The 20,995-nt window shown below is 37.6% G+C and overlaps 1 protein-coding gene across 1 annotated transcript in view; it reads right to left on the bottom strand.

Moving 5' to 3' along the window:
- Positions 1-293: 293 nt before the first annotated feature.
- Positions 294-20,995, bottom strand: part of PRRG1 (proline rich and Gla domain 1) — a 102,911-nt gene continuing 82,209 nt past the window's right edge. The window contains exon 3 of the mRNA XM_049767120.1: positions 294-893. Within this exon, the coding sequence (XP_049623077.1) occupies positions 408-893 (486 nt within the window). The 3' untranslated portion in view covers positions 294-407. The remainder of the gene's footprint in view (positions 894-20,995) is intronic.

The following is a 20,995-nucleotide window of genomic DNA, read 5'->3' as shown; positions in this document are numbered from 1 at the left end:
AGACTGAAAAATTTTAAGATAGTTAAAGGTTAGCAAAATCCAGTAATAATTAGAAAACAGGCTCAGCTTAGATTTAGAATTCAATAGCATGTTTCTGGCTGGCTATCCCACAAATTCTTGATGTCTTTCTCCCCAATTCTGGTGAACAAATACATTTGCACATATACTGGGCTGATCCACATGTATATATGCAAAGACATCTCACCATCACACATAAAATCTTCAACAAGCCAAAATAAGCAAGAATCCCAATCTTATAACAAAAAAACAAAATGAAAGTAAAACTTTAAAGTGGTATGCTTTACAAGTTCAATAAAATAGATGTATGCACATTTAGGTAGTGGTAAAGTGCTAGAAATGTCTTTCATTAGTATTTTAAAAATGATTATGTTAAGAAGTTTGCATCTTCATTTGATCGTGGTGACCACAGGCACCATGGCAATGGCGCTGGCTGAGCTGGAGTTGATGATGTCATCGTACTCTGGCGGTGGGTCTAAATGAGGCTCAGTATCACTCCTCTGTAGGTTCACCTGTCCAGTGGCTTCTTCATAGGTTGGAGGGGGGTCACAATTGGACAGGCGAGTGGACACAGAATCTGAACGCCCAACAACATATTCCAGGAAGCCTGGGGACAAGCTGCTGCTATCAAAAACCTCATCTGGTGGAGGAGAAGGAGTGATGATGTTAAGGTGTTGAGGAAAAGGAATGTGGCTTTCAGTCACTGTTTGTCTGCGTATTTTGTTTCTTAGAAAGCATCTCCAGATTAGGAAAAGGACAAGGAGGATAATGAAGAGCCCAAAGATTAATGGAAAGGTAAGGTAAAACTGAAACCAGTCACTTCCCCTGTTACTGTCTCCTTGTTGAGCTTTTGTGTAGGTGTTCCAGAATTCTTTCTAGAAAACAAAAGGAATTGAAAATCAGTATGAACAAAGGATTAGGAAAAAAATCACAGAAACATTATCAACTCTGATGCTCACTGAATCCAATATAAAGGTCAGTTCAGACACAAGCATTTTCAAGGCAGAGAAATGTTTTTTTATGGTTTTTGGATCACACTCAGCAGCGCTCAAAGGTTACTCCTGTCTCCTCGCTCAGAAATCGCTCTTGGCAGGCTCAGATGACCATACCGCTTGCCAGGATTCGAACCAATGACCTTTTGCATGAAAGGGAAACGCCTTCCCTCCATGCTATCTCTCCGGCCCGGCAGAGAAACTTTTATATTTTTTGTTACATTTGGGAGGAAAAATGAAACATGAGGCCTTTCCAATCATACCAATTAATCTGCCCTTGAATAGTTCAAACATTTTTTTATCATATTAATAAAAGGTTCTTGTCATGGAGCCCCATCATTATCAGCAGAATAATGGTCTTTGCTATTTTTAAGCTGTTGTATTTTCGCATAAGCACCTTGTTTTTTTATAGTAATATATAGGTTGTATTTTAGACTCAGTACTTTACTTCTATTGACTCATTTAATTGTTATAAACAGAAGAGGTATTAACATCACCTGTCCCAGCATTTTTATAGCTGAGAAAATGGAGACTTAGAAATGTCAAATACATTGTGTACAGTGGTTGTGATGTCTTACCTAACTCATTAGATTTTAACCCATACTCTTTTTTTGTGTGTGTTTTTTGGGCCACACCTGGCGATGCTCAGGGGTTACTCCTGGCTGTCTGCTCAGAAATAGCTCCTGGCAGGCACGGGGGACCATATGGGAACCAGGATTCGAACCAACCACCTTTGGTCCTTGGATTGGCTGCTTGCAAGGCAAATGCCACTGTGCTATCTCTCCGGGTCTTTAACCCATACTCTTAATAAAATCTCCACAAACCAAAGTAAAACCTGTCAGTACAGAAACAATTTGTCTTAGGAACAATGACATCCATTTCTCACTCTGTAGCTCTAAGCTGAACACAAAGTATTCTGAACTGGCACAGTGCTACAGGACGAGAGACAGATAGCAAGCACAGTTGGAACACAGACAGGGCTGAGCCTCTTTCTACCTTCCTGTAGCCCCGAGCTCTGCAACTGGTGCACTCCAAGCACCACTGGCTGTGACTTTGATGGCCCTGAGGTCCCTGGCATCCCAACACAATCCCTGTTCCTTTAACAGAAGGCATCCTAGGAATGGGGCCTTTCCCCCTCTTTTTCCCTTCTGGTTTCCATATTTAACTGTAATTAAAGTGACTTTTGCAAAAACCACCAAATTCATTTCCCTTTCTTTAGTTCCACACACACAAAAAATAGATGCTGGAGATTGTCTAAAAACAGGAGAAAACGTGACTCTTTTTTGTTTCTGTTTTTTATATAATATATTTATTTAAATACCTTGATTACATACATGATTGTGTTTGGGTTTCAGTCATGTAAAGAACACCCCACTTCACCAGTGCAACATTCCCACTACCAATGTCCCAAATACCCCTCCATCCCACCTCCCCCACCTGTACTCTAAACAGGTTTTCCAGTTCCCTCATTCATTCACATGGTTAGGATTGTTCTCAGTGTAGTCATTTCTCTAACTGCACTCACCACTCTTTGTGGTGCGCTTCATGAAGTGAGCTGGAAGTTCCAGCACTCCTCTCTTTGTCTCTGAGGATTGTTGCAAAAATTTTTCTTAAAACCCATAGATGAGTGAGACTATTCTGTATCTATCTCTCTCACTCTGACTTATTTCACGCAACATGATAGATTCCATGTACATCCATGTATAGGAAAATTTCATGACTTCATCTCTCCTGACGGCTGCATAATATTCCACTGTGTATATGTACCAAAGTTTCTTTAGCCATTCATCTTTTGAAGGGCATCTTAGTTGTTTCCAGAGCCTGGATATTGTAAATAGTGCTGCAGTAAATATAGGTGTGAGGAAGGGATTTTTGTATTGTATTTTTGTGTTCCTAGGGTATATCCCTAGAAGTGGTAAAACTAGGTCGAATGGGAGCTCATTTCCAGTTTTTGGAGGAATCTCCATATCGCGTTCCATAAAGGTTGGACTAGAGGGGATTCCCACCAGCAGTGGATAAGAGTTCCTTTCTTTTCACATCCCCACCAGCACTGATAGTTCTCATTCTTGTGATGGGTGCCAATCTCTGTGGTGTGAGATGGTGTCTCATCGTTGTTTTGATTTGCATCTCCCTGATGATTAGTGGTGAGGAGCATTTTTTCATGTGCCTTTTGGCAATTAGTATTTATTTTTTTTAATCAAAGTGTCTATTTCTTCTCCCCATTTTTTGATGGGATTAGATGTTTTTTTCTTGAAAAGTTCTGTCAGTGCCCTGTATATTTTGGATATTAACCCCTTATCTGATGGGTATTGGGTGAATAGTTTCTCCCACACGGTGGGTGGCTCTAGTATCCTGGGCACTATTTCTTTTGAGGTGCAGACGCTTCTCAGCTTAATGTATTTCCATCTGTTTATATCTGCTTTCACTTGTTTGGAAAGTGCAGTTTCCTCCTTGAAGATGCCTTTAGTCTCAATGTCATGGAGTGTTTTACCTAAATGTTGTTCTATATACCTTGTGGTATCAGGTCTGATATCAAGGTCTTTAAGCCATTTGGATTTTACCTTCATACATGATGTTAACTGGGGGTCTATGTTCGCTTTTTTTTGCAAGTGGCTAACTGGTTCTGCTAATACCACTTGTTGAAGAGGTTTTCCCTGCTCCACTTAGGATTTATTGCTCCTTTGTCAAAAAATAGGTGATTTTATGCCTGGGGAACATTCTCTGAGTACTCAAACCTATTCCACTTATCTGAGGGTCTGTCTTTTTTCCAAACCATGCTGTTTTGAAACTATTGCTTTGTAGTACAGTTAAAAGCTGGGGAAAGTAATGCCTCCCATATTACTTTTCCCTAGGAGAAGCATCTTGTTTTTTTAATTTTTCTTTTAATCATTCCTCATAGCAAACAACCCTTCCTATCCAATATTTTAATACACATCTAGTATCTGAAATTACAATTACATATTTCCCTTCGCAGAAAACTTATGCTAGTGAAAAAATTTGTCAAGTAATTGCCAATACTAGAATGAATTCAAAGATATATGGTCTTGTAGTATAAATTTTTTCTGGTGATGCTCAGAGGTTACTCTTGGCTATGTGCTCAGAAATCACTCCCGGCTTGGGGATGCCAGGGGATCAAACTGTGATCCATCCTTGGCTAGTGTGGACAAGGCTTACTACTTGTGCCATTGCTCTGGCCTCTATAAATCTTTAATTTTCCAAAGTAAGTTATTTTTATTGTGGTTTCAATTTTTTGGCTTTGTTTGCTTAGGACAATCACCTCAAACGAAATCCATGGCAAGATTGTATCATTTTTAGGTTTTGGGCCACACCCCAGTGATGTTCAGGGGTTACTCCTGGCTATGCACTTAGAAAATGCTCCTGGCTGTAGGGGACCATATGGGACACTGGGGATCAAACTCAGATCCATCTTGGGTCAGCCACGTGCAAGACAAACAACATACTACTGTGCTATTGCTCTGGCCCCAAGATTACATCTTTTTAAAAGAGTATTTTGGGGCCAGAACGATACTACAGTGGGTAGGGCACTTGTCTTGCATGCGGCTGACAAGATTCCTCAAGCCTGCTGGGTACTGCCCAAAATAAAATATATATTTGAGTAGCTTCACATTAATTTTTGCATAATTTTCAAATTTTTCTATACATTTAAGTGGGATATTTCCTTAATATTTTACTGAAATTATAAGACCTAGTTTTATATATTGCTTTACTACTCCATACCTTACTGTATTGACCAGTATTTTTTTTAATTTTTATTCTGACCAAAATGGATTACAAATCTTTTACAGTAATATTTTAAGTACATAGTGACATTGAATCAGTGGCATTCCAACCACTAATGTTGTCCTCCCTCCAACCCTGTTCCTAGTATGCACCCCATATTCCCCTCCTTTGCCCCCAGGGCTGCTAGTATACGTGGTCCTCTCTGTGTCTAGATTGTTGTAGATTGGGTATTGATTCTGTTGTCGTTGGCTTTGGATTTGGTGTTTAAGTGTGATCATCTTTTATTTCTACTCAATGTTCATACATCTGTTTGGTCTTGGTACCCTCCATTATTTCCCCGTCAATTTGTGAGGTAGAACAAGGTAGTTCAAGTTATGTGTTTCTGCTTGAAGAAAAGAGAAAAGGGGGGCAAAAATCAAACAAGCAAAAAATGGGAGGAGTCCTTCTAGAGGCTATAAATATCGATTTAAGAAAAGAAATGGAAAAAGGAAGAAAAACAAACAACAATACATAAAGAACCCGAAGAGCACCACAGCAATAAAGACAATAACCAGACAATTACAATGGTTGTGAAATAGTAACAAAACAAAGCATAAAAAAGCAACAACAACAATAACAAAAACATTAATTTGTGCTACATCTTTTTTTTTTTGCATAGGCACATTAAATATTGGAGAAAATAGAAAGGAAATTCCCTTGGACTAAGACAGTGTTCGGCAACCTTCTTTTTCAACTGAGCCAAATCTCGCCAAAACCATGATTGAAATTTATTTTGAGAGCCACATTTTTATTTTATTTTGGTTTTTGGGTCACACCCGGCAATACTCAGGGGTTATTCCTGATTCTATGCTCAGAAATTTTCCCCAGCAGGCTCGAGGGACCATATGGGATGCTAGGATTCGAACCAGTGACCTTCCGCATGCAAGGCAAATGCCTTACCACTGTACTATCTCTCTGCCCCCACCCTATTTTTGGTTTTTGGGTCACACCCGGCAGTGCTCAGGGGTTACTCCTGGCTGTATGCTCAGAAATCGCTCCTGGCAGGCTCAGGGGACCATTTGAGATGCCAGGATTCAAACCAGCGACCTTCTGCATAAAAGGTGAACGCCTTACCTCCATGCTATCTCTCAGGCCCCAAGAGCCACATTTTTAAAACCGAAAATACATAGTATGGTACACTGTTTTTAGTTTCAATAAATTTTTATTAAGAATATTCTGCATGCAAGTATCCACATAGGTCAGGAGGATACAAATAACACAACTAATAAAACAAAAACCTTAGGTTGATATTATTTATCGATAATGTTAAATTCCATAAAATTTGCCTTACAATGTAGAGAAAATTACACCCTGACAATGACTGACAAAGTGACAAACACTAATGTGAATATTGGCTTTGCATTTCCCTGAATAGTTTGAGTAAGTCAGGTTTGTATGTTGTTGTTTTTACTTTTAGGCACGATTCTAGGTTCTCATCGATGAGACAATTTCTCAATTTACTCTTGATAAGATTCATGCTTGAAAATGATTGTTTCCATAAATATGTAGACCCGAACAAAGAAAGTTTCTTTAGTCATTCATCTGTCGAAGGGCATCTTCGTTGTTTCCAGAGTCTTGCTATGGTAAAGTGGTAAAGTGCTATGGTAAAGCTATGGTAAGTGTTGCAATAAATACAGGTGTAAGGAAGGAGTTTTTGTATTGTATTTTTTGTGTTCCTAGGGTATATTCCTAGGAGTGGTATAGCTGGATCATATGGGAGCTCAATTTCCAGTTTCTGGAGGGATCTCCATATTGCTCTCCAGTAAGGTTGAACTAGTCGGCATTCCCACCAGCAATGTATAAGAATTCCTTTATCACCGCATCTCCGCCAACACAGCTTGTTCTCATTCTTTGTGATGTGTGCCAATCTCTGTGGTGTGAGGTGTTACCTCATAGTTGTTTTGATTTTCATCTCCCTGATGATTAGTGATGTGGAGCATTTTTTCATGTGCCTCTTGGCCATTTGTATTTCTTCTTTATCGAAGCGTGTCCATTTCTTCTCCCCATTTTCAGAACTGTTTTTATTAAGCACAGAGACCACTCCCAGTTATAAGTTTAACAGGTCAAGGTTTTCATTTCACAAATATGAAAGCTAAGTTTTTGAACTGAGCTAAGTTTTTGAACTGCTATATTACCTATTAAGATACTGATTATTGTAGTCAGAATAGAATCCCAGTCTAATTCATACATTTGTTCTGTCTTTCCCTTGTGCTTCCACAATGAACATCACATCCTAATTTACTGGTGAGAATTATGATAGGATTTTATAAAGAAACAGTTAACTTTCAGCCTCTTAGGCTGCTTTTTAAGGTCATTAATTAAGGCACACCATGGAAACTAATCAAGTTCACATATGATTGAAATTCAAGATCACGTATAATTGAGAAATTTGTGGTTGGTAGCTACTCTTAGCTGTAATTTTGTTTTCATTCACTAAAAATAATTTAGAATATCACTACCCAGGACAAGAAAAACTAATATTGTGAGTGCTCAAACACGAACTGTGAAACCAATTCTGACTGAAATTAAAACTCCAGGCCCCTAGTTCCTAATCTAATAACTTGAAAGCAAACTACCACTTAGCCAAGCAAGAGGTCTTGAAAAAAAGACTATTTTGAGCTTGCTTAGTTTCATGTTGAAATTATTTTTCTTATCCTCTTCTCACACTCTACTTCTCTTTTCTTTGGGTTAGGGATCTTTTGGGTTAGGGTGACTACCAGAACAAACAAAGCAAAAAATTTTTCAATGTCATTCCAATTATATAACAAGAAGTATATTTTCTCTAGTTAATAAATAAAAAGCTTTTCATCTGAAAATAATTTTAATGGTACAGAAAAGCTGCACAGGAAGTAAAGAGCACCCCATGGACCTTTCAGTTTCCCATAGTGCTAACATTTTACATTAGCTATAGCATTTGTTATAATTAAGAAGCCAATATTGGGGCCCAGAGATATAGCACAGTGGTGTTTGCCTTGCAAGCAGCCGATCCAGGACCAAAGGTGGTTGGTTCAAATCCCGGTGTCCCATATGGTCCCCTGTGCCTACCAGGAGCTATTTCTGAGCAGACAGCCAGGAGTAACCCCTGATCACCGCCGGGTGTGGCCCAAAAACCAAAAAAAAAAAAAAAAAAAAGCCAATATTGGCCCATTACTATTAACAGTGAAATTGGATTTTACCAGTTTTCCCTAAAGTCCATTTATTCCAGAAAATACTGTATTTTTAATAATTTTGACTCTTTCGTGTCAAACACAAACTCTGTTTTCAGCCTTTCTTCCTTTAATAACCTGGACAGGCTTGATGATTTGGGAGTTTTGCAGAATATCTTCTCAATCCCCTTAGACAATTTCCTTATAACCATATGATTAATTAATTCATTAATATATCATTAATTAATTAATTTATGTTTCTGGGTCACAACCAACAGTGCTCAGGGGTTACTCCTGGCTCTATGCTCAGAAATCGCTTCTGGCAGACTCAGGGGACTATATGGGATGCCAGTATTTGAACCACCATCCTTCTGCATGCAAGGCAAATGCCCTACCCCCATGCTATCTCTCCGGCCCCATCCAATCCATATTTATATATGTAATTTGGAATTGTTGGTGTACCTCAGTTGTTGCTTCCCACCAAGTTATAAGTTATTTTTATCATTTAATACCAGAGATATGGGCTCTGTTTTCTATCAAGGACATGGTCAGTCAACATTTGAGAAGGATTTTTGTCTATGCCGGCATGTACCAGGACCATACCATAGAATTCTGTGGGACATTTTTTAAATTAGTTTATTAAAACACTGTGGTTACATTTGCTTATCTTTGTTTCCACTTGATTGGCCAGTGGTGTTTCATCCTTGAGATGCCTTTAGTTTCCTTCAGTGCCATAAAGTGTTCTGCCTCACCACCTCTCAGGCTTGTGTTTATTTGTGCTTTGGGCTATAATAAAAACTACATTATTTGTTTGCTCAAAGTGTTCCTGCTTTGAACACTGAAAGCTTCTGCCCAGTTGAGAGTTTCTAGGTCCCTTTATCATGACCTAATTCTTTGTTTTATTATTATTTCTTTCTTTTTGGGGTTAACATTTCCTTAAGTTTTTGTGCTCTAATATACTCTGGTATATCTGTAATTCACTGCACAGGCCAGGAATCAGCCACTTTCCTCCAAAGAGTTCTGAATATTTTTTTACTATGGGATGATTAAAGAAACCCTGATTTGGGTGCTAAGAAGGACTACAGAACTTTGATACTGACTCTTGCTCATTCTGAGATTTTCAAAACGCAATCTTGTAAAAGCAAGTAGAAATAAAATAGATATACTTTGTGAAAAAGAGTTATGAAAAAGAAGCTTTAAAGGACAGTAATATTTTTTCCAATTTAGTTTCAAGATTAAAAGTTCCAAATCACAAAAAAAAATCTCTCAAGAATCCATAAGACAGGATAAAAATAGGGCCAGAGTTATGATGCAGTGGTAGAGCATTTGCCTTGCACATGGCTGACCCAGGAAAGACCGCAGTTCGATTTCCCAGCATCATATACTCCCCCAATCCAGGAGCAATTTCTGAGTGCATAGTCAGGAGTAACCTCTGAGCATCTCTGGGTGACCCTCCCAAAAAGACCCAAAGTCATTACTAAAACTGTTATAATTCAGCACTGAAAAATTGAAAGGTGTTATCTCTGCCAGGTACTAAGTATGCAGTCCACACATAATGCAAAATGTATAATTTCTTCTTTTTAAAATATAGATTAATTCAAAGAAGAAATTTTATAGAATATGAGAGAATCCATATAAATTGAATTAAAGGAAATTAAAAGTCTTTTTTTTTGGTTTTGGGGCCACACCTGGCGGTGCTCAGGGGTTACTCCTGGATATCTGCTCAGAAATAGCTCCTGGCAGGCTTGGGGGAACCATATGGGACACTGGGATTCAAACCAAGCACCTTAGGTCTTAGCAAGCTGTAATAGCAGAATTATACAGTTGGAGAATCACATAAAAGAACTTGAAGAAAAACTACAAATCAAAAATGACAAAAAAAAATAAGATGTAAGGCATTGAAGAATTGAAAAAAATGTTAAGTATTCAATGAACAAAGAAAAAAAATATCTACAAATTGTAGGAATACTAGACGGAGAGGAAACAGAAAGAACAAGTGATGAGGGAAATAATAGCAGAAAACTTTCCCATCCTCTGGAAAGAGGCTCCAGTACAAATCCAAGAGGCAAAAAGAGTCCCTAGTAAAAAAGATTGTAATAAAACAACACCAAGACATATAGCAACCCAAATGGCAAAAACAAAAGCAAAACAAACAAACAAAAAAGAAAAAGATTAATTTCTTAAAGCAATAAGGGAGGAAAAAACTCAAGTATAAAGGAAGAAACGTACGAATCAAACCAGATCTCCCATTTGAAACATTTCAAGCAAGAAGACAGTGGAATGACATATTAAAACTACTGAATGAAAGAAACTTCCAACCTAGAGTCCACTACACAGCAAAACTTTCATTCATATGGGAGGGAGGACTACAATTATTCAAAGACAAGAAAGAACCCGCACTATTTGCGGAACAAAGCCAATTCTAAATGAACTAATCAAAGACGTATTACACAATCCAAACCTCTGATTCAAACAACAACTACTCTACTCAATATAATAGCACAGTAGCTGCTCTTTCAATAATCTCCTTAACTGTCAATGGGCTAAATTTGCCCATTAAAAGACACAGAGTAGAGGATTGGATAAAAAAACAACAACAAATATCTACTGCATCCAAGAAACATACCTAACAGAAAAGGATAGACAGAGGCTTAGAATAAAATAATAGAAATCAATTATTCAAGCCAATGGAAAATGAAAAGAGCTGGGAGAGCCATTCTTATATCAGATCAAATTACATTCAACCTCAAGAAAGTGCTCTGAAACAAAGAGGGTCACTACTTATTGATCAGGGGAACATTATACCAAGTACTAACTCTGATCAATTTTTATGCTTCGACTGTTGAGCCAGCAAAATATGTTATGCATTTTGCTCACAAATGTAGAGAAAAAATATGGAAGGAAATTTGAAAATAGATTTCTTTTTATTTATAATTTTTATTTTGATCATAGTGGCTTACATATTGTTGACAATAATATTTTAGGTACATATTTACATAAAATCAGGGGGATTCCCATCACCGAATTGTCCTCTCTACACCTCCGTTCCCATCCTACCTCCCATATTCTCCTCCCTCACCCCCGAGGCTGCTAGAAAATGTGGTCCTTTCTGTGCCTAGCTTACTGAAAGTAGAAGATTTCAATACTCCACTATCACCACTAGACAGATCCACCAGGCAGAAAACTAGCAAAGACATAAGAGCCCTAAACAAGAAACTAGAGGAAATGGGCCTAATGGATATATACAGGGCTCTCCACACAAAGAAAGCAGAATACATATTCTTCTCAAGTGCACATGGGACCTTCTCTAGAATAGATCATGCCTTAGGATATAAACCTAACTTACATAAAGTAACAACTATGAGGATAATCAGAAGCACTCTATCACATCATTATGCAACAGAGATCAAGACTGATCTATGGAGAAAATCCAACACCTGGATATTAAACAACATGCTACTTAACAGCTAGATTAAAGAGGAAATCAGGGAAGAAATAAAAAGGTTCCTTGAGACAAATGATAATGAAGAGACAAATTGTCAAAAGCTGTGCAAAGTATATATGCATGTGTTTTGTTTTAAAAAGAAATAAACAAATAAATAAAGGCAAAAATATTTGTGGACACAGTAAAAACAATAATGATGGGAAAACTCATAGAAATACAGGCCTATGTCAGGGAAGAGGAAAATGAAAAAATTAACATTTTAAAGGGACACCTTAAGGAGCTGGAGACACAGCAGCAAAAAGACCCAAACACAACCAGAAGACAAGAAATAGTAAAAACAAGAGCAGAAATAAACAACATATAAATAAGAAAACAACACAAAATATCAATGAGACCAGAAGTTGGTTTTTCTAAAGAATAAACAAGATAGACAAAACGCTTGCAAGACTCACCAAAAAAGGAGAAGGAGAAGAAGAAGAAGAAGAAGAAGAAGAAGAAGAAGAAGAAGAAAAAAAACACTCAAATAAATAGGATCACAAATAAAAGGGGAAAGATTACAATAGAATAAGTCATTAAGACTTATTATGAACAACTATACTCATTAAAACTTACTATGAACAACTATACTCAGGTTAGAGAACTCAGAAGAAACGACAAATTTCTAGAAAAATATAATCTTCTGAAACTGGATAAGGAGGATGTAGAAAACCTAAACATGTCATCAGATCTGAGGAAATTGAATCAGTAATTAAGAAACTCCCCAAGAACAAAAGTCCAGTTCCAGATGATTTTACAGGTAAATTATTTCAAATATTCAGAAAAGAATTATAACAACTGATCCTCAGGCTCTTCCAAAACACTGAAAAGACAGGTATCCCTCCTAACTCCTTTTACAAGGCGAATATCACACTCATTTCCAAAGATGGCAAGAACAGTGCCAAGAAAGAAAACTACAGACCAATCTCACTAATGAACATAGATGCAAAAAACTTCAACATAATCTTAGACAACCGAATCCAACATTACATCAAAATGATTAAATGATATGACCAAGTGGGTTTCATCCCAGGGATGCAAGGATGGTTAAACATACGCAAACCAATCAGCATCACACAGACATCAACAAGAAGATAAAAATCACATTATCATATCAATCAAAGTAGAGAAAGCAATTGACAAAATCAAACACCCATTCATGCTGAAAACACCCACCAAAATAGGGTTGGAAGGAACCTTCCCCCAAGATATCTATATATGAAAAGCCATCTATGAAAAGCCCACAGCCAACATTATGGCAAAAAATGAAAACATTTGCACTAAGGTTAGGGACTAGGCAAGGTTGCCCACTTTCTCCACTCTTATTCAACATAGTTTCAGACGAGAAAAATCAGACAAGAGAAAAAAATCCAAGTACTCCAGATAGGGTAAGAGGTAGTCAAACTATCTCTTTTGCAGATGATATGATATACAATTAAAACCCTAAAGAGTACAGAGTAAAACTCGTTTAAACAATAACCCAATGCAGCAAAGTGGCTACAAAATCAATACACAAATGACAATAGCATTTCTCCATACAAATAACATAGAGGCAAAAGACAATAAGGAGTCAATCCCAGTTAAAATAATACCTAAAAATATCAAGTATCTAGGAATCAACCTGACAAGAAAAGTGAATGTCCTATACCATGAAAACTTCAAATCGATTCAGAAGGAAATTAAAGAGGACCTAAGAAATTGGAAGATCACCCCCTGCTCATAGGTAGGAAGATTCAACATAACAAAAATGACAAAAATAAATTAATATATAGATTCAATGCAATCTGTATTCAAATTCAACATCATTTTATAAGAACTTGGCAGGTGGGGTGGGAAAAAAAGAACTTGGAACAATCAATTACAAAATTCATCTGGAACCACATAGGACCTAGCTTAGCCAAATCTATACTAAAAAGAAAGAAACTGGGTGGCAATTCTTTACCTAACCTGCAGCTTTATTATAAAGCCATAGTCATCAAAACAGCATGGTTCTGGAACAAAGACATAGTATCAGACCAGTCGGTTAGAACAAAATAACGAGAAACATACTCTAATATATACAGTTAAGTAATATTTGACAAAGTATCCAAGAACCTGAAATGGAACAAAGACAGTCTCTTCAACAAATGGTGTTGGAACAACTGGATAACCACCTGTAGGAAACTAAAGATTGATCCATACCACACACCCTACATTAAAATCAACTCAAAATGGACTAACGACCTTGAAATCAAACCCGAATCTATAAGGTTCATTGAGGAAAAATAGGCATAACACTTCAAGAGATATACCTCAAAAATCTTTGATGATAGAATGCCAATGGCAAGAGTTATAGCATCAAACCTAAATAAATGGGACTACATCAAAATAAGAAGTTACTGTATGGCAAAAGAAACACTAGATAGAGCTAGAAGACAATTAACAGAATGGAAAAAAATTTCACACTCAACATATCAAATAAAGGATTGATATTTAGGATATACAAAGTACTCATAAAGGTGAGCTCCACAGAACCTAACAAAGCCATAGAAAAATGAGAAGAAAAATGAGTAGATACTTTTCCAAGTATCTACTTGAAACATGAAAACATGTTCTCCAGCACTCATCATTAGGGAAATCCAAATCAAGACAACAATGAGGTACCACCTTATACCATTGAGGAAGGCACACATCAAAAATAACGGATCCAGTCTCTGTTGGTGGAGATGTGGTAAGAAAGGAACTCTCTGGGCCCGGAGAGTTAGCACAGAGGCATTTGCCTTGCAAGCAGCCAATCCAGGACCAAAGGTGGTTGGTTTGAATCCCGGTGTCCCATATGGTCCCCCGTGCCTGCCAGGAGCTATTTCTGAGCAGACAGCCAGGAGTAACCCCTGAGCATCGCCGGGTGTGGTCCAAAAACCAAAAAAAAAAAAAAGAAAAAAAAAGAACTCTCATCCACTGCTGATGGGAATGCTGCTTGGTCCAACCCCTATGGAAAACAGTATCGAGGGTGCTTAAGAAACTCAGAATTGAGCTGCCATATGACACAGCAATAAATCTACCTCCAAGATGGAATAATATTTATCTCAGTGTATGTATGCACACCACTATTCATTTCAGCACTCAGCACAATAGCCAAGATTTGGAATCAACCTCGATGTTCAACAGCAGATGAGTGGATCATAATGATGTGGTACTTACACACAATGGAATAGTATATAGCAGTTAGAAAAGATACAATCATGGATTTTGCAGCAACAAGGATGGATCTTGAAAATATTACCTTAAACAAAGTAAGCCAGAAGAAGAAGAAATAAAGAATGATAGCACTTCTTCGAGGTATTTAAAATATATACCATATTTACATATCGTACTTCAGGGACAAATACAAGGGCTGAAAGGGTAGAAACTCCAAACACTGTAGATGCCACCATATATAGAGGTGAAGTGTTCAAACAAAATGGAAGGGGGGCAACACAAAGACACGAATCCCCATTATAAACTAAAGAAACCAGCAACGAAGAAAACAGCAGTTTAGACTGAAAAGGTATACTGCAGTCAACCTCTAATGCAAAAGTCTATAATAATGTTCTAATGTATTTATTCACAAAACGAGGTGCAGATTATGATCAGAAGCCTGGACTCCCACTGCAGTGATAACTAACACTATGCTTTAATGCCTTAATTTTACCAGGTATAAAGTAACCTTTCAGCTTCTTTGTCCACAGGAGGCCATGAAAACAAAGGGTGGACACCCTTATTTTAAACCTTGGTGTTCTATAATAGTGGATACCGTAAACAGTGCCCATTATGCCAGTATCTTGATAAAATACTCTAATTTACCCACTTGCTTTTGTTTATGTCTTCTATTAGGACCCAAAGCATATGATCATTTAGAACACTGGAACAGTCAATGTTGCACCACAGTCTTATGTTACAGATCCCACTCATTGAACACGTTTTTGCAAATTACTACTTCCTCTTTTCTCTTTTTGCATTTTCTTCATTTTTACCTCTTTTTCCCTCTCCTTCTTCTTTCCCTTTCACCTTTATTCTTTTCATCAATTCAATCTTTGTAAAATAAAGACCTTGCTGTCAGTTGTTCCATGGAAAAGGTACCTCTAAAATATGCGGCAGAAAATAGCCATATTTTATAGTCCCTTCTCTCTTATCTTTTGTTTCCGGTTCATTCTCTCCTGATCTGTATCTTAGCCAATTATCTATCTTTTCTTAACTCAATTATTTCTTTTTTATATATATTTTATTTAAATACCTTGATTACATACATGATTGTGTTTGGGTTTCAGTCATGTAAAGAACACCACCCATCACCAGTGCAACATTCCCATCACCAATGTCCCAAATCTCCCTCCTCCCCACCCGACCCCTGCTTGTACTCTAGACAGGCTTTCCATTTCCCTCATACATTCTCATTATTAGGACAGTTAAAAATGTAGTTATTTCTCTAACTAAACTCATCACTCTTTGTGGTGAGCTTCCTGAGGTGAGCTGTAACTTCCAGCTCTTTTCTCTTTTGTGTCTGAAAATTATTATTGCAAGAATGTCTTTCTTTTTTCTTAAAACCCATAGATGAGTGAGACCATTCTGCATTTTTCTCTCTCTTTCTGACTTATTTCACTCAGCATAATAGATTCCGTGTACATCCATGTATAGGAAAATTTCATGACTTCATCTCTCCTGACAGCTGCATAACATTCCATTGTATATATGTACCACAGTTTCTTTAGCCATTTGACTGTTGAAGGGCATCTTGGTTGTTTCCAGAGTCTTGCTATTGTAAATAGTGCTGCAATGAGTATAGGTGTAAGGAAGGGGATTTTGCATTGTATTTTTGTGTTCCTAGGGTATATTCCTAGGAGTGGTATAGCTGAATCGTATGGGAATTCGATTTCCAGTTTTTGGAGGAATCTCCATATCTCTTTATCTCTTTCAACCATAAAGGTTGAACTAGACGGCATTCCCACCAGCAGTGGATAAGAGTTCCTTTCTCTCCACATCCCCGCCAACACTGTTTATTCTCATTCTTTGTGATGTGTGACATTCTCTGGGGTGTGAGGTGGTACCTCATAGTTGTTTTGATTTGCATCTCCCTGATGATTAGTGATGTGGAGATAATCCACTACGATCAAGTACATTTCATCCCAGGAATGCAAGGATGGTTTAACATCCGTAAATCTATCAAGATAATACACAACATCAACAACAAGAAAAATAAAAACCACATGATCATTTCAATAGATGCAGAGAAAGCATTTGATAAGGTCCAACGCCCATTCTTGATCAAAACTCTCAGCAAGATGGGAATGGAAGGAACCTTTCTTAATATAGTTAAAGCCATCTACCACAAGCCAGTGGCAAATATTGTCCTCAATGGAGAAAAACTAAAAGCCTTCCCTCTAAATTCTGGCACAAGACAAGGCTGTCCTCTCTCACGACTCCTATTCAATGTAGCACTGGTAGTACTCACTTTAGTGATTAGGCAAGAAAAAGATATCAAGGGAATCTAGATAGGAAAGGAAGAAGTCAAGCTCTCACTGTTTGCAGTTGACATGATACTCTACTTAGAAAACCCTAAAGTCTGTACGGAAAAGCATCTAGAAACAATAGACTCATATATAGCAAGGTGGCAGGCTATAAAATTAACACAAAAATCAATGGCCTTTCTCTACACCAATAGTAATAAGTAAGAAATGGACATTATGAAAACAACCCCATTCACAATGGTGCCACACAAATTCAAATATCTTGGAATCAACTTGACTAAAAATGTGAAGGACCTATACAAAGAAAACTATAAAACTCTGCTCCAAGAAATAAGAGAGGATACGCAGAAATGGAAACACATACCCTGCTCATGGATTAGCAGAATTAACATAATCAAAATGGCAATACTCTCCAAGGCATTATACAGATTTAATGCAATCCCTCTAAAGATACCCATGAGATTCTTCAAAGAGCTGGATCAGGCACTTTTGAAATTCGTTTGTAACAATAAACATGCTAGAGTAGCTAAAGCAATCATTGGGGAAAAGAATATGGGAGGAATTACTCTCCCCAACTTTAAACTTTACTACAAAGCAATAGTTATCAAAATAGCATGGTATTGGAATAAGGACAGGACCTCAGATCAGTGGATAGGCTTGACTACTCAGAGAATGTTCCCCAGACATACAATCACCTAATTTTTGATAAAGAAGCAAGAAATCCTAAATGGAGCAAAGAAAGCCTGTTCAACAAGTGGTGTTGGCACAACTGGATAGCCACTTGCAAAAAATTGAACTGAGACCCCCAGCTAACATCATGTATGAAGGTAAAATCCAAATGGATTAAAGACCTTGATATCAGACCCGAAACCATAAGATATATAGAACAACACATAGGCAAAACACTCCAGGACATTGAGACTACAGGCATCTTCAAGGAGGAAACTGCACTCTCCAAGGAAGTGAAAGCAGAGATTAACAGATGGGAATATATTAAGCTGAGAAGCTTCTGCACCTCGAAGGAAATAGCGCCCAGGATACAAGAGCCACCCACTGAGTGGGAGAAACTATTCACCCAATACCCATCACATAAGGGGCTAATATCCAAAATATACAAGTCACTGACAGAAATTTACAAGAAAAAAACATGTAATACCATCAAAAAATGGGGAGAAGAAATGGACAGACACTTTGACAAAGAAGAAATACAAATGGCCAAAAGACACTTGAAAAAAAGCTCCACAACTCAATTATTTCTTAAGAGCTCAGACCCTGCCTATGAGTTTCATGCCTCAAACAACAACAAAGAATAGACAACTAATTTCTGCCTTTATGTAGGCATGAGTTTGTACATAGTGGACTCTTCTCTGAGTGCCAAATCTAAAATGTAAACAATCCATGCCTAATGTGTATATATATCCCCACTTATATATTATCCCACCTCCCCCTTCAGAAATCCTTCCAACCTCTCATCCCTCAATCCTGATTCATTATCCTTCCTTATTTAATCCTCTTTACCCTCAGTTCTTAATCCACTAGGTACCGAGACCAAATTTCTGTCCCAATAGACCACCACCCAGCTCCCAAACTAAAGGACACACTCTCCGTTGTTGCGCCCCACTCAGGAAGGGCACACATCAAAAAAGTGTTGCACTCCTGAAAAAGAATTATTTGCCAAAAAGGCCCGCTTAGAGCAGTCAAAATCAGTTGACCCTTTGCGTGGAGTGTTTGGCCATAATTCTAAAGTGGCTGTAACTATCTCTCTCTTTATTTTTAACCAATATTAAAAATCAGGCCTTAGTAATTCTTTCTAACAAAGAAGAACAGTACAAATCCCGCCAAAAGTCTCCCACTAACCAACTCTTGTGATCTTTGCTACCTTGGCACCAAGATCATGTTTTTCCCAAAAACTTAGCTCATAGTAAAGCAATTTTCAGTTTTTCCCCAAAACTCTAAAATATTTCTCTCTCTTCCCACTTCCCTGAAAATTACCTGTTTCTCCTGCTTACCCAAAACAAAGCTAACCCAAAACAAAACTTCTTTTCAACTTCAGTATTGGTTCTTTAATGTGCAAATTTTATCCATGGTCTTTCATTCTGTTTCCCTAACTATCTCCCACTCTCTTTGATGTCAAAAATTACACCCTGCATTCCAAACCTCAACCTTAAAAGCTACCCAGCTCAAAAAATAAATTTGTCTTTGTCTTTCTAGACGCATGTCCCCATGCATTCTGTGTGATCTCATTCATTTCATATTTCATAATTCATTGTTTCATATTCGCCTCTTCGTGCTCCCGTTTGACTCTCAGTGGGATAAGAACCCACTAAGATTATGCTCAGGGACTTTTTATCCCATTAGGATAAAACAGTCCGCAGCACTCTGTCCCACATATTGTGCTTCGGCAAGAAACTCCAGCCATCACTCCTGCTGATGCATGCTTTGTGGCTTTTCTTATCCTCCCAATTGTGGACTGTTGCATGCTAATGACTAGACGCAGAAGGACTTCCAGCCCAACGATGCTACCTTCTTCCTTATGGCTGTAAATCATTTCTCAAACTCAATAAAACAAGAGTGTGATGTAAATGTACCCTGCATTTCACCTCCCACAAGAATATCTCAAAAGACTTAATGGGCAAGTCTATATTTCCTTTTTATGTTTAATACCTCTATAATAGTACCTCCTAGTTTTTTGTTCCCAAATGTATGTTAGCCTCTTAAACAGCTTTTTCCCTCTAATTTATTATTTAAATTTATTTTTATTTGTTTCTTCTATTACATAAATATGTAGATTTTTTTATTTTCCCTCTTTAATTTCACCTGTTATTATACTGCTTGGTATGGAAACCTACTAGAAAAGTCTTGCCTGGGATAAAACCTCAGGTCAAAACTAGGGCACAGAGATTGTGTTGCCTATCATTCTTATCCCTAAATGCATCAGCAATATAATATGGCAACATCCCCCTTTGAATAGACACTTTAAATAAGGGGAAATATTATGCACAGAAACAAGCTCATATCTACAAGGGATAAGGACCCTTACATTTTATAATACAGGAACGCCTCCCACCCTTAGCATGTGTCATTTGGTCCCAGCCTAGGCTCCAGGTGATTGGACAGTGAATGTCCAACCCAGGATCCCAGATCCTAGTCGCGAAACTGACACAGATCCCAGCAACAGCACCAGGAACTAAACTCCTCCCTTGGGAAACTCCTAATACCACCGTGGTACCAACCTGCACCAGTTTTGGTATCACATCTTGACATGAGGAAACAGTAACAAATTGATCAAAGAAAGGGATGCTATACCTCATCACCTAAAGGTATGATGAAATCAGAAGGCATGTCATCCTTTGTTCTACACAAAAAACAAAATCGCTAACTACAGAAGACTGACTTTGACAAACAATATCTGGGCAGAACCTATCGTGGGAAAATGACAAAGGTCCTAGTTTAGGCCTCGGTTAGGATTCCTATGGAAACCAAAATCTCTAGTTCCAGAGGTGTGACTTCGACAACTGCGACTGAGCAGAACTGGAACTGTACTGAAAGACTGTATCCAAGGCTTTGTCCAAATATCTGAGCAAAAACCAAGACCACTAATTGTAGAAGACTGATTACAACAACAGTGATGGAACAGAACTTCTAGAACCATAAATAAAATCTCTCCTAGCCTTCGTTCTATGACCTGTGCAAATACCAAGATCTGTAGCTATAGAGACCTGGTGTTATCATCCACAACTGAGCAGAAAGTTTCCTGGCACCATAAAAAGACACTGGATGTGAAAATAAGCATGTATGGAGCCTGTATTAGTTCCCATGGCAGTATGATTTAAGGGTGGAGAAACCCTGTATCTCTTAGGCCAAGATAATTCCCTTTCTAATTTCCCCAATACTTATTGTGCCTATGCAAAAAAAAAGATAAAAGAAAGAAAAAGAAGAAGAAACACAAACCTTTTTTGTGTGTGTCCATTCAAATTTTATTTAATTTTTTATTGAAAAAATTTATTCAAGGGACAAAATTGATTAACATAATGAGGTAAACTAACATAACATAATATAGTAACATAACATAACATATAATATAATTAATATAAT

This window comes from Suncus etruscus, chromosome X (assembly GCF_024139225.1).
Source record: "Suncus etruscus isolate mSunEtr1 chromosome X, mSunEtr1.pri.cur, whole genome shotgun sequence".
NCBI lineage: Eukaryota > Metazoa > Chordata > Mammalia > Eulipotyphla > Soricidae > Suncus > Suncus etruscus.
Note: the sequence above shows the minus strand (reverse complement) of the source record. Positions and strands in the feature narration are given on the sequence as shown.